Genomic DNA, 14583 nt, shown 5'->3' with positions numbered 1-14583 from the left:
GACCTTAAAAGAAAATAAAACTATATATAGGGAATAAATATTAATAAAAAAGAAATACGAAAGAAAATTTAACTAGTAAAATAAACTGTACAAGTAAGGGCATAAAAAAATAATGGCACTTAGTTATTAACCTAGTTAACCCAGTGTAAGTATGTATCCAATGATGTAAACTTTAAAGCACTTTTTGTAAGTCGCTCTGATTAAGAGTGTCTGCCAAATGCCTAAATGTGAATGTTAATGTAAGTGCTCATCTGCCGGCGCGCCACACCTCTCTCGTTCAAAACCACGTCTGAGCCACGCCCCTCTGTCGCTCTAAATCTGCACTTGGGTCCTGCTCCTCTAACTCTCATATCTTTATACCATACTAAGATGCTTTGTTTGGCATATACTGCTTAAAGCCAACAAGATGTTCATCAACAGTGATGTCAGGTCCTGGTTTGTGGCACTTCTGCCAAACTTCCTATCTTGTCTCATTGCCTGCGGGCTGCTCTTGTCATTAAAGCGAATCACATGTGACAAGATATGGAAGGTCTGCAAAAACATTGTAGTGTAAAAAATTGCCTTACCAGTGTCTGCATCCCATAAGCTGGAGACAAGATCTGTGACACCACGCAAAAACCTCATACCCGAATAGGCTCCAATATTCACCAGGTGTTTCCATAAACCCTTCTCCCCTCCAGGTTTGTCACGTTCATGATGATGGTTACAATGGAATCCATAAGGAAAAGATGAAAACAAAACTTGATATCATCCACTCAGTATATGGCATATCTGGTTATGCCATATATAGGGTTAGGGTCCATTTTTGGACCAAAAGGAGAACACAACTTCTTCCTCATCGGTGTCAGAGTCTTCCTCTTCTGGTTTTACTCTGTGTCGTCCTCATCCTCTGTCTTGTCTTCCTCTAAACACTCCTTACAGTCCACTTGGCTTCTCTTCTCTTGATCAGTCATTGTCAAATACTTCATGTAAAGTATATGTCTTGGCCATCATGCTACTAAAGACTGAACTGTGAGTAAGGCCTCAAACTGTATATACCAAAGCTGCAAGAATGTTGTATGATTGAAACAATGTTTGGGTTTTCAACAAGTCTGGTAAAAAATATATTTTCGATAGGTTTCCAAGCAGGTTGCCTTAAAAAAAAAATTATAATAAAAAAAGAGAAGTCACATGTACATAAGTATTCAAGGCCTTTGCTCAATACTTTGTCTATGCACCTTTGGCAGCAATTACAGCTTTAATTCTTTTTGAATATGATGCCGCAATCTTGGCACACCTATTCTTGGCCAGTTTCGCCCAGTCTATTTGCAGCACCTCTCAAGCTCCATCAGGTTGGATGAGAAGTGTCGGTGCAAGAAGTCTGACTCTGGCTGGGCCACTTAAGGACATTTACAGAGTTGCCCTGAAGCCACTCCTTTGATATTTTGGCTGTGTGCTTAGGGCCGTTGTCCTGCTGAAAGATGAACTATTGCCCCAGTCTGAGGTCAAAAGCGCTCTGAAGCAGGTTTTCATCCCGGCTGTCTCTTTCCCTTTAGTCTGACTAGTCTCCCAGTTTCTGCCGCTGAAAAACATTCCCACATCATGATGTTGCCACCACCATGCTTCACTGTAGGAGTTCAATCTTTGTCTCATCAGACCTGAGAATTTTGTTTCTCACGGTCTGAGAGTCCTTAAGGTGCCTTTTGGCAAACTCCAGGCAGGCTGCCATGTGCCTTTTACTAAGGAGTGGTCTCCGTCTGGCCACTCTACCATATACTGTAGGCCTGATTGGTGGATTGCTGGAGAGATGGTTGTCCGTCTGGAAGGTTCTCCTCTCTCCACAAAGGACCTCTGGAGCTCTAACAGAGTGATCATCGGGTTCTTGGTCACCTCCCTGACCGCTTAGTTTAGATGGCCAGCCAGCTCTAGGAAGAGTCCTGGTGGTTTCGAACTTCTTCCACGTACGGATGATGAAGGCCACTATGCTCATTGGGACCTTTAAAGTAGCAGAATTTTTTCCGTAACCTTCCCCAGATTTGTGCCTATAGACAATACTGTCTCGGAGGTCTACAAACAATTTCATTTAACTTCATGCTTGATTTTGACATGAACTTTCAACTGTGGGACCTTATATAGACAGGTGTGTGCCTTTCCAAATCATGTCCAATCAACTGAATTTACCACAGGTGGACTCCAATTAATCTGTAGAAACATCTCAAGGATGGTCAGGGGAAACAGGATGAGTCTGAGCTCAATTTTGAGCTTCATGGCAGAGGTTGTGAATACTTATGTACATGTGCTTTCTCAAAAAAAAAATTTAAAAAAAAAAATTTCAAGTAAACTTTTTTCATGTTGTCATTATAGCGGGTTGTGTGTAGAATTCTGAGGGAAAAAATGAATTTAATCCATTTTAGAATAAGGCTGTGACATAACAAAATTTGGAAAAAGTGATGCGCATCATTCGGATTATTGTGGTTGCCAGTACACACGTGCTTTTAATTTTTATTAAATCTTGGAAAAATTATTTTAGCAGCACCTTTGAATTTTGACCTATTCCATTTTTTTTTTTTGGAAATCATGATCTTAATCCTGCTTTTTTTAAAAGTCAGTTTCAGTTTTCTGTTTTGTTTCCACTCTTTGTTCTCTCTCTCTTTACTTTAAGTACTTAAAAAAATATTTTAAATATTAAACTACCAATTAAATATTTTGTTACTGTTGTGATCACTCACAAAATTATTATTGTTGTTTTTATTGTAGTTTTAATAATTATTGCTTTAGTGATAAAATCACTTCCAAACTAAAGAAATTAGAACTAAAAAAAAAAGTATAAACTGATTTTAAATCCCCATGTTACATTTTTTGTTCTTTTTTCAGATTACTGTATGTATATTTCTTTGAACTACAAGTACTGAAACCCCTGCATCTGCCATGCAGTGCCACTTATTTAATATATTTAGTACTGCTGAAGCTCATTAGCCTGATGTGGTATAAAGCATGCAACACTGCTGAATATGAAATTAATGGAGAAAGCTGTCGAATGTGCACTCCTGGTGTGTTAACTTACTTTTATTACTTTTTGAATCTTATTTTAGATGAACACAATTGTGTTTGACAAAAGTGTAATTGAAAAAAAAATATATATATATGTTTGTATTTTTATTTTTCAAATATTGTTTAAATATTTAAAGGAAAAACACCTTTATACTTCTAGCACATACAGCTGCTTCACATATACGTGTCATGGTACGGCTGAAGAAGTGCCATACTACATTACCCATATCCCCCAGCATGACACATATCTCTTGTTCTTTTTGTCTGCTTCTTGTTGGTTTCCTGTTCCCCACCACTACCCAAGAAAAAAATACTTAAAGTATATGACTGTGTGTGTACTAACGTACAAGCCTGGGCAGTAATGGATGAAATTTAAGTATATATTTATTGTATTCTAAGTACATTACAGCAATTCTTACTGTGTTACAAATACATGATTATTATAATGAGTATATTCTTATTGCAGCAGTAGTATAGTCTACACTATAACATGTTTTTGAAACACATCAGTAATTATGAGGCAGATTTTATTCATGAGTTCAAAAGATTTCATTTGCACACGGTTACAAAACAGTACTGTCGTTTATTTATGTTTAACAAAACGTCAGGTTGTCTTACAAACACAAACTAAAATTTAAACTGTTGTCTAAACCAAGACAGACATTAGTATTAGAATATACAGGTACAGTATTAGTTTAAACCTGATGTGTTGATTCTAGCTGTTACACAGAGACTGAAAACAGGCCGAGAGCTACGGAGCCATTATACCACAAGCAAAGTACATACAATACATTCTATAGTTTAAACTATGTCCTTAATTTTAAACTACATTACAAAAAACATGAAATTTACCTTATGCCGATGAAAATAAAAATAATAACAATTCGAACTACCACGTAATGATGCAGCTGCCAGCTTCCAGCCGTGAGTTCAAACTAGAAGCGGAGAATTGTGAGCCAATCAGGAAACAGAAAACATCTGCCCGCCTCCAGTTTCTGACTGGCTGCGCCGATACTGGTCTCTGGTTGGCGGAATGGTTCAGACGCTGCTGCAGGTGGGGCAAGTGTAGCTTTATGTCATGATAGTGAGAGAAGAGAAGAGAGGAGCAAGATATTTGACAGAAAAAAGTTCATTTGTATAGTTCTAAACGTATTTAGGGTATTTTTACCTAATCACTTTTTGTCATGACATTATTTTAACTACGCAATGACGTAATTTAGCGACTTTTAGAACTACTTTCCTTACCGAGGAGTTTGCAACAAAAAGACAGGTCAAATTCAATTGGGACTTTACGTCGTAACGGATATTAATGTAAGTGAACTCCCGATGTTTGAGTGGTTTATATAACGTCTTTGATATAGTTTTTACGTGTCGTGTGATATGGTTTGTTTTTAATAATTTGATAAACTACAGAGTGTAGCTTCATTCATTTCCTCATGAAGCAAACATTTCCGAAGTATACTTCTTTTTCCACTCTTTTTTTGACATGATATTAATCCTACGTTTTTTAGTTAGTTTCAGTTTACTTTTTGTTTTCATTCTTTGTTCCCTCTCTCAATACTCATGCCTTCTTTAAATGTTAAATTTTATATTAACTATTTTGTTTTAATTAATTAAATGAGCAAAATGTTTCATTGTAGTTTTTTAATTTGTAGTAATTATTGCTTAACTGATAAAACCACCTCCAAATCAGCAGTGGCAGATTTAGCAATTTGGGGGCTCAAGGCGAGCATGAATATGGGGCCCTCTGCATTCAGTGCTTTTTTTAAAGTCATACCTTAAATTTCCATTCACTTGTCACCCCACAGCAATCTTATCTAGCTGTCTAGAACAGCCCTTTAGAAAACAACAACAAAACATTAACAGGTTAACTAATGCAAAAACAATTTTCTATAATTAGAATGTAACTCATTGTCAGTTTAATTATCTGATACTGATACATTTGAATTTTAACCTGATCAGATTAATAATTAACGATTGGCCTCTGTCTTCTATGCTGTTTCACTAAAGTAAGAAAACCCATGACAGGCCAATGGAGTGACACAAATAATACCAAAGAAAACTTATTAATGATATTAATACTTATTAACTTATTAATGATTACTTCTTATCTTTATCCTTGCCTTCCCGTCTTTGTCTCACTCTTCTTCACTGTGTTGGTCTGTCTGTCTTCTTCTTCTTTTGCCCCTTTAATGCTTTTAATTTTATGTATTTCTCCTGCTACTTGACTGCCTTTTCCTTCCAATCCTTATAATGCATTTTACTGTTTCTCTTTGTCATCATTATATTTACTTTCCTCTTTTTTTGCATTTTGTCTTTGCATCTCTCCCCTTCTTCTTTATTGATTTTATTTGATTTGGATATCTCTCTTTCTTTTTTTAATAGCTTAGTCTTACTTCGTTAAATGAGATTTAGTGGGTGTGAAAAACACATGAATATTGGGGTGTTGGATTAGGAATAATATAAAAATAATGTAAATTTATTCTGGAAGTGGGCTTATATTCCAAAACACAACAAATTTAATTCCACCAACCCCCCCCCCCCCAATTCTTACACAGTAAAACTTTCTCCTCTCGTTTAAACACACAGACATTAACGGAAAGACTGTTGTTCTCTTCTAAATTATTAAAGCTTCTCCGCTTTTTTTTATGTTGCTCGCGACAGCGTAACAGCCCGTTAATTTATGCTCGTGTACTGATGAGAAGGACAAACTGGTCGGTGCATGCCTGTTCTTTTATTTGCTGCATTGTCAGGTTATAGTACAAACTTTCTGGTGGATCCTGCACTTAAATCCAACTAAGAAAACTACTCAGGCTCTATAACCTAGCTTACATCTTGCATTCGCGTTCACACACATCGGACTGCATTACCCACAATGCATCTCCTGCACTGGACTACACTTCCGTAAACAGAGATCATAAATCAATGTCTCTCTCCCGCTACACTGTTTTATCTGAAAATTAGCAATAAACATTGCTAATGACACTTGTGTGAGCGCAAACTAACAGAATCACTGCTGTAAAGTAAAACAAACAAACAAATGAACCAGCACCTTACCTCTGAAAAGATTTGCGACAGAGCAGTATTTCTTTAGAGAGCAGAGTGTGTGTCTCTCGCCTTAATTTCTGTGTGCGTGTTTGTGAATGGGGGTTTCACACACACACACAGCCGGCACAGTGTCAAATTATGCTCGCGCACACACACACACACACACACACACACACACACATACACCGCAATGAGGAAGAAAATAGATTTTTTACCTCTGTATTGAGAATTTCTTTTGCTTTACTCGCGCGCACACATGTGTGTTATAAGAAACAGTACACACGCTGTACACACGTGCTTCCGAACACAATATGTTTTACACACACACGGGGTCACAGTGTTATAGTAAACAGTACACGCGTGCACGAATGTTGATTATACCAGTAAGAGACGAGCACTAAGACCCAGCAGGGGAGACGATTCCGCAGCGCAAGAAAGAGAAAAACACTCGGGGTCAAAACAAGAAGCGTATGCGTGAAACATGATACTCAGTGCTCGTAAACCAAGACAATGCTCGTTTTTCAAGTCAAAATTTATTTAAAATCTTTGCTCGTCTTGCGGAGCACTCGTAAACCGCGATACTCATAATCCGAGGTTTCACTGTATTTTAAATAATTAGTCTTATTGTGTGCATGGTGCAGTGGCATTCTAATGCTATTTCAGCAAGTGGATTTTAATTATTTTTACATGTTAGACGTTAGAAGTGCTGGCTAAAACTATTTAGTTAGACTTAAGTCAATGGGTCCCTGGCAGTTCGGGGCTCTAGCCGCTTGCCTGCGTTTGCCTAATAGTATTTCCAGACACAGGGTGCTCCCTACTCCCTACCACTTGCCCCGTTTGCAGGGAATGTCAGTGAAGAGGACTTCCCTCGACATAACTGAACCATTTGTGGCACATCCTTCACGCGTTACCCTGGTAGCATAAGCACCTTGGATACCTGTCGCTGAGGCAGTGGAAATTTCACACTACGATCATTAAATACAGAATATTTAGTGGAAAAAAAAACAGATACCATTATAAAACATATGCTGTTGAAACGTGTATAACTTATTCAATTAGTAATAATTAATTATTTATTAACAACATATGCAATGAGATTTTTTTACTAGCCTATATAATACTACAGATTTCATGAATAAATAACAATTTTATTGATTGTGTCCTATTAATATGATGTCATCCTTGATAATAATAATAATAAAAATATAAATACTTTTTCGAGCACAATTTTTTCCCCGGCTCCAACGAAACACGATGACTGATGAGAAAATTTACATTCCCCAGTAAAGTGAAGACCTGTTATTTGGTTGTTCCCTACGGAGCCCCGGTAGTCACCTAGAGGAGAAAAAATAAATAAATAAAAATCTGTGGCAACAGTTTTGAAATTTGTGCCCTCAGTTCAATAATCCGTTCCCACAACTTCTTAAACTGTTCCCTCAGTTTACTTATCCATGCACTCAGATTTTGTAATCCGTACCCACAAATTCATAATTCTGTGCGCACGCTTTTGCAATCTGTTCCCACAGGTTTGTACACAGACTCCTTTTAGATGAACAGGAAGCTCCTCGCTACGTGTAAATGAATCTTATTACATATTGTTTTATTGTGGATTATTAAGTGTAATACATCAAACTCTCTTACAGCATGTTTACAGTGATTCTCTAGATATCAATTGTAGCAGCTTTGGGGTAATAAGAATGATTTGCATTAAAATATTGTGATAATTTGTGATAATCAGCACGTTACAATTATTATTATTATTATTATTATTATTGTCATTATTTAATAAACCTGGCATTGTGTATTGTAACCAACTGTTTATTAATTGCTTTCTTTCTCTTTTGGAATTCTTTTGGATAAAAACTTATTCTAAATGCATAGCCTAAATGTAACAAAATGCCTACTAGCAGTAATAGTAGTAGTAATTATTATTATTATTATTATTATTATTATAACTATAGCATACAAAATAATTAATAAATGCTTAATTTATAAATAACCTATTATAGTTTTGGAAATGGTTTTTTCCGACTATAAAAGGTAAAAGTAAATAAGTCAATTCAGCATCTTACGGTTTATATACATCATACGAATTGCTGCCCAATGACAGGCTATGTCTACCCTTAGGCTTCCATCCACCTTGAGCTTACTTTTTCCTCACCCTATAGGATAGACAGATTTGGACTAATTGTCAGGTTATTTATAAATAAAGCATTTCGGAATTAATTTATAATAAGTGTATTTAAATGTAATCTTTTATCATTATAAAATAAAAATAATTATTATTAATATTTAATAAACCCGGATTTGTGTTTTATGACAGACTGTTGACTAACTGCTTTCTTCCTTATTTAATAATAATCTCAATAATAATAATAATAATAATAACAACAATAATAATAATTATAATAATGTACTGATTATCACAAGATTTTAATGCAAATCATTTTTTTAAATCACAGTATTCTACCTCAAAGCTGCTACAATTGATAGCTAGAGAATAACTGTAAGCATGCTGTAAGACAGTTCGGTGTATTACACTTAACAATCCATAATAAATAGGATAATAAGATTCATTAACACGTAGTGGGAAGCTTCCTGTTCTTCTAAAAGAAGGCTGTATACAAGCCTGTGGGAACAGATTGCAAAAGCGTGCGCACAGAATTATGAATTTGTGGGTACAGATTACAAAATCTGAGTGCACGGATAATTAAACTGAGGGAACAGTTTAAGAAGTTGTGGGAACGGATTATTAAACTGAGGGCACAAATTACACTGTTGCCACAGATTGTTTTTTTTTTTCTTCTCTAGGTGACTTCCAGGGCTCCGTAGTTTCCTACACTGTTCGCAGTTCTTTTTGAACTGAACATTTTCGCTCCCTGCGGTTAGGAATCACACTATAAGAAGAATGGTTAACTGTTCATGAGGTAAATTGCTCAAATGAAAAACTGTTTTTGTGCTTAAATTTCCTTGAGTTCAGTGCTCTGTAGCGCCGACCAGATGGCAAAAGTTCAAAGTTCCCATTCTTCTCACTGTGTAATAAATATATGTGCAATATTGTGTGCAAGACCACTGTGTAATATACTGTGCTATACCACAGATACCACAGATTTATTTAACCTATTCAATACAATACAATCCTACACCCTACTCCATTTGTTAATAATCTTTCTCTTTAAAAAAAAAAACACAGCTTTTTTTGTGTTTTTTTGTGTTGTTTTGTTATGTTACTTGTTTTGTCCTGCAAGCTCTGTCATTAAAACAAATTCCTTTTTTTATTGCGAGCGTACTTGGCAATAAAACTCTTTCTGATTCTGATTTTGAGAAAAGATGACTTGGTTGTGAGGGGTCCCAAAATTTAGGCAGAGAAAAATGCTACTTTAACGTGTAATTATTTAACATAATAATTATTTATTTTAATAATGAAATAAAGTGATTTAGTCACAATATTCCGCTGTATTTCTTATTATAATTTATTTACAAAGAAAAATAAAAAATCTGCATCATGTTTATTTGTGTTCGTGTTGCGCCGGACAAACGAGTGTCTATGTAGGCACGTAAAGTTTTAAAAATCATTTGATTTAAGGCTGGGCTCTAATTGGATTTTTTTCAAATTATCTTTGGGGCGCAGCACTGTGCGCCCGAACCCTCTCACTTTTGTTCTTAGCGACTTAATATTGTTTTTAAATATTTGGGCTCATGTGATTGGACCATTCTTAACGAGTCTTATTAACGGTCAGCAGATTGTTAGTTAATGTATTGAATAGTGATTGACGTGGAAGCCATCTAAATATAAGAGGAAATTCTGTAATTTCTTTCTTCGTTAGCACTTTGCAAGGCGATCGGATGAAGAAAGAAAAAAGTTAAAGAGCTTGGAGCAGATCGACCTAATCTTCTAATTAAGCAGTAGTCAAGTGATCGCGTCCGAGCTTACACTCTTTGCTTTTCCAGCACCTCTTATGGCTATTTACAAGCGTTTATTAAAAGTTTAAAGTTTAAAAATTTTTTTGCACCAGCCGCCACTGGTCGCAAGTGATATTATAAGCCTTATAAGCCCAGACAATTATTAAAGTGCACAGAACAGATTAAATGGCGGCTGAGTAGAACTGTGTGAGCAGCTCTTGTTGCAGATTGAACTTCTTCGATTGGCAAGGAAATGGGATTATTTTTTATAATTTTGTCTCTGTCTTATGAAAGAGACAATTTTACTGATTTTTTTTAATTAAGTATATTGTTGTTCATGTCTTACTGTATTTTGTTTCCCTTGCCTCAAACATACCCGTGTGTCCTCATTGGGGGTATTTCATTGCGGTTATAATCGAATTAGATAAATTGTGATTTAAGTTCTGTGGGATCCTATAGGAGTGCCACATTATGTATATTAAAGGACTTAAAGTATTAACTGATTTCAACTGCACATATTGCATTTTTTTCTTTTTCTTTTTTTAGGTTTTCACAGGGTATATATACTTCCCTTTACTACAAGTACTGAAACCCTACATCTGCCATGCATTTATACGAGCGTTATGTCATATATTCAGTACTGAAGTTCATTGGCCTGATATGGTGTAAAGCATGTAACACTGCTGAATACGAAATTAATGGAGAATGCTGTCCAATGTGTGCTCCTGGTATGTTAACTTACTTTTATCATTTTTCTATAAATTTTACATAAACACAATTTCTTTGACAGAGGTGTAATTGTAAAAATAACATAAATTGATTGTTTTTTTTCCAAATAATATTCAAATAATGAACATTTACAATTAGAGCAAATATGCCTTCAGACAGAATTGAGGTTATTATACTTCTAGCACATACATGTCATGTTAGAGCTAAAGAAGTGGCATAGTACAATGTACAATGTACAAGTACAAATGTTAGTTACTAAAAATGGCCTAGCGACGCCCATGGTCTACATACACAAATTTTGGCTATAGTTCCAGTAATGAAAATATTACATCTCAGCTAATGACATATTATAATAAACAGAATGAGTAGCTCACCTCTCATATCTTCCAGTCTGAGTCGTTCGTTCTTTTAAATCTATTGCACCGCATAGCGTCTACGGGAGTCACAGGAGTGACAAAGGAATGAACGACTTGGGACTTGAAAATTTGTTGACAACCATTCAATTCTGTTTCCTGTGTACTGCACTGCATAGCGTCTATAGGACTCACTTGAGTAAAAAACGATAGACTCGTAAAAGAGTAGAGTAGAAGAATCATTAAAAAAGAATCGCTCAATTCTGTTTCCTGTACTTAACCTACCGAGGTTTTGCGATGATTTTTGCATACGCGCCCAATAGAAAATGAACAAATCACCCCCAAGACTACTCATTCTTCTAAATCATGTTAAAGATTCGTTCAAAAAGAACAAATCGTTCATGAACGACCCATCAGTATTGCTGTCTGGCTCATGGATTGCATAAATTGTCTGAATAACGAATTACATTTTTGAAAAAGTAACTAAATAACTAAGTACTTAAATGGCGGACCTACAGCATTAGATTACTCTTTACATTAAAAAAGTAATCCAAGTACTTTACCGCGTTACACCCAACTCTGCTCCTCAATAATGTTCTTTACTTAGCTAGATTTTTTGTGAAAAAGGTTCTTCTTCATACATGGACTGAATTATGTGGTTATCCACTTTAGTTGTCTTTTGTGGTCATTTATGCCTTTCGCTGTTGCTGCGCCTGCCAAATAATTCCTTCTTTTTACTGTTGTGTTGGCTGCAGGCCATAACTGACCCTGCAACAGCTTGTCAGCCATTTCTTACATTATTTCTAGCCCGTGCCAAAAAGTAAAAATAAATAATGATTTTCATTATTTTTTCATAATGAAAAAATGAGTTTGTATGTGCATGTAAATGGCAGTAATTCCTGACTGGTTAATGCCACAATTTTTTCGCTCCCATCTTGATTATTTCATTTTAAATTCCATGTGATAAATGTGAGTGTGTGTATGTTTGTGTGCCCTTTGATGAATCTGCACTCCGTCTGGGGTGTACCGTGCCTTGTGTCTTAGGTCTCCTGGGCTAGGCTATAGGCCCCCATAACCCAGGAAAGAATAAAGTGGTATAGGCGATGAGTGAGACTATGAGTTATATTGCAGTGAATATTAGTGATAAAATTCAGCAGATCATAAATGTCCTGATATTTATTTACTAACAGGAAACTTGCTATATTTTTTAAAGACATTATGGTCACAGTTCTGCATTACCGGTAAAAAATCGCATCGACATAGTAACTATGATTAGTGACCTAGTGTATATGGAAACAGCTTGAGAATAAAATGTTTTTGTCCAGGTTACTATGTGTTAAAACATTGCGACAGTAATTCAGACACAGAGTGTATCCAGTGCACTGGATCAACCTACACCGATATCCCGAATGTTTTAATGGGATGTTTCACCTGCACTGTGTGTGATGAAGGTAAATATATATACTCATTCTCTCACTTAACATTAGACTACTTGTACAGTATAAAATATTTTATCCAATGGGTATTGTTTTCTTTTCACAGGTGCTGGATTAAGGGTAAAGAGGAAGTGTACATACATTTCAGATGCAATCTGTGAGCCTTTGCCAGGACATTATTGTATAGAATCTCACGGTGAGAGCTGCATGAAAGCCAAAGAGCACTCAACCTGTCTTCCTGGACAATACATTGACCATACCGGTTAGCATTTTAATATTATCTGTAGGATACCTTGTGATGTTTAATTTTAATGATTCTGCATTTAGCCAAAAAAACAAAAAACAAAAAAAAGGTCTAACAAATGAAAAAATCTAAAAGATGAATACGTTTTTATCTTTGATAGGGACCAAATTAATGGATACAGTGTGTAAGGACTGCCCTGAGGAGACATATTCAAATGGATCTTTTATGCATTGTAAACCACATACAAAGTGAGTGTAACATGATTATAACTTTTTATATTGTGACCTCTATTCTAAATTTGTAAAGAAGTTCTATCATTTTTCTCTTCTACAGTTGTGAGTCTTTGGGGAAGATAACTATCACACAGGGAACAAAGTCAAGTCCCGCAGTTTGCACGCATAAACCCTTTCATTTTGGATTCATCATGGGAGTTGTGTTGCTGTTACTATTTGTGATTGTCATTTTAATTGTTTTATTATGGAAGAAAAATGTATTATGCCGTACAAATATTTTTTGGTGATTATACGATATTATAAATGGTTGTAAACAGCAATAGCACAGTAGCGGTCCCGTATGCTATTTAGGCATGTATTCAGGATGGGAGAAGATGGATTAATCAGACTGATAATAGAGAGAAACAGAAATTCGAAACATCGTCTGGTGTGGAAGAACTTGACTGACTTGCCCAGTCCTGATCTCAACCTGATAGAACACCTTTGGAATGAATTAGAGCGGAGACTGCGAGCCAGGCCTTCTCATCCAACATCAGTGTCTGACCTCACAAATGCGCTTCTGAAAGAATTTTCCATAAATACACTTCTAAATCTTGTGAAAAGCCTTTAAATTGAAGAGTTAAAGCTGTTATAGCTGCAAATTGTGGGCCAACATCATCTTAAACCTTATGGAATTGGATGTTACTCGCATACTTTATTACTTTTTTATGAATTTTAGATGAACACAATTTCTTTGAAAGAGGTGTAATTGTAAAAATAACATAAATCTATTGTTTAAAAAAAACATTTAAATAATTAACATTTACAGTTAGAGCCTTCCGACAGAATTAAGGTTATTATACTTCTAGCACATACATGTCATGTTAAAGCTGAAGACGTGCCATACTACATTACCAATCTCCCCCAGCATATCACATACTGTACAGTATCTCTGATTTCTTTTATCTGCATCTTGTTGTTTCCTGTTTCCCAACACTATTTAAGTTCCTGTCTTCGGTGTCTTTAAGCAGTTCTATGCATTGAATTGTAAATTGTCTGCATATTAGTCGTCATTGTGCTCTTAGCCTGTACGTTTTTGCCTCAAATCAGAGTAATTGTTGAAGTATTATTTTCTTATTTAAGTGAAATAAAAACTAATTTATTTATGAGCATCAACAAATATGGTTAAAAGCAAATTTCTTAAAGAATTTTGGCATTGTGTTAAATATATATAAAAAACCAAGTCAAGTGTTTTTTTGGCATTTGGCCTTAGTATACCACCTCATTAAGTTTAAAATTAAACACTATGTGAGTAAAGTCAAGACTTTCGCCTTTATTTCAAGGGACTTGAAAACTGTGGCATGAACCATTCAGAATTTACATGCACTGTCATGGGCGTGACTCATAACACATTAACGAATATAAAACTAAAACATTAACTAAAATAATAATAATAATAATAATAATTAACATAAGGATTAATTAACATAAGGATTACTTTTAATACTTCAATTCATTTGCTGCCTGAAGTCTGAGTTTCCTTCCTGAAGATGCTTTTTCTACTTGTTTGAGTGCTTTCAGCTTGTCTTCATTAAATATTTTTTAATCAATCCAAAGAATCTGGCAAA

General features: G+C 35.4%; 1 protein-coding gene across 1 annotated transcript; it reads left to right on the top strand.

Moving 5' to 3' along the window:
* Window positions 1–4126: 4126 nt before the first annotated feature.
* On the top strand, window positions 4127–14222 carry LOC128530525 (tumor necrosis factor receptor superfamily member 14-like). Its single transcript, XM_053504522.1, has 6 exons — window positions 4127–4341; window positions 10528–10709; window positions 12389–12514; window positions 12606–12761; window positions 12904–12991; window positions 13077–14222. The coding sequence occupies exons 2-6, from the start codon at window positions 10586–10588 to the stop codon at window positions 13261–13263; spliced, it is 681 nt and encodes a 226-aa protein (XP_053360497.1). The 5' UTR covers window positions 4127–4341; window positions 10528–10585; the 3' UTR covers window positions 13264–14222.
* The last annotated feature ends 361 nt before the right edge of the window (window positions 14223–14583 follow it).

Source organism: Clarias gariepinus, chromosome 9, assembly GCF_024256425.1.
Source record: "Clarias gariepinus isolate MV-2021 ecotype Netherlands chromosome 9, CGAR_prim_01v2, whole genome shotgun sequence".
In the NCBI taxonomy this organism is placed as follows: Eukaryota; Metazoa; Chordata; class Actinopteri; order Siluriformes; family Clariidae; genus Clarias; species Clarias gariepinus.
The sequence above is the reverse complement of the archived record's forward strand: the minus strand, read 5'-3'. Positions and strand labels throughout refer to the sequence as shown.

Coding starts and splice junctions, on each gene's coding strand:
- LOC128530525 (XM_053504522.1), top strand. CDS start 10,586: ATGCATTTATACGAGCGTTATGTCATATATTCAGTACTGAAGTTCATT. Junction 10,710..12,388: donor CTGTCCAATGTGTGCTCCTG/GTATGTTAACTT, acceptor GTTTTTGTCCAG/GTTACTATGTGTTAAAACAT. Junction 12,515..12,605: donor CTGCACTGTGTGTGATGAAG/GTAAATATATAT, acceptor TTCTTTTCACAG/GTGCTGGATTAAGGGTAAAG.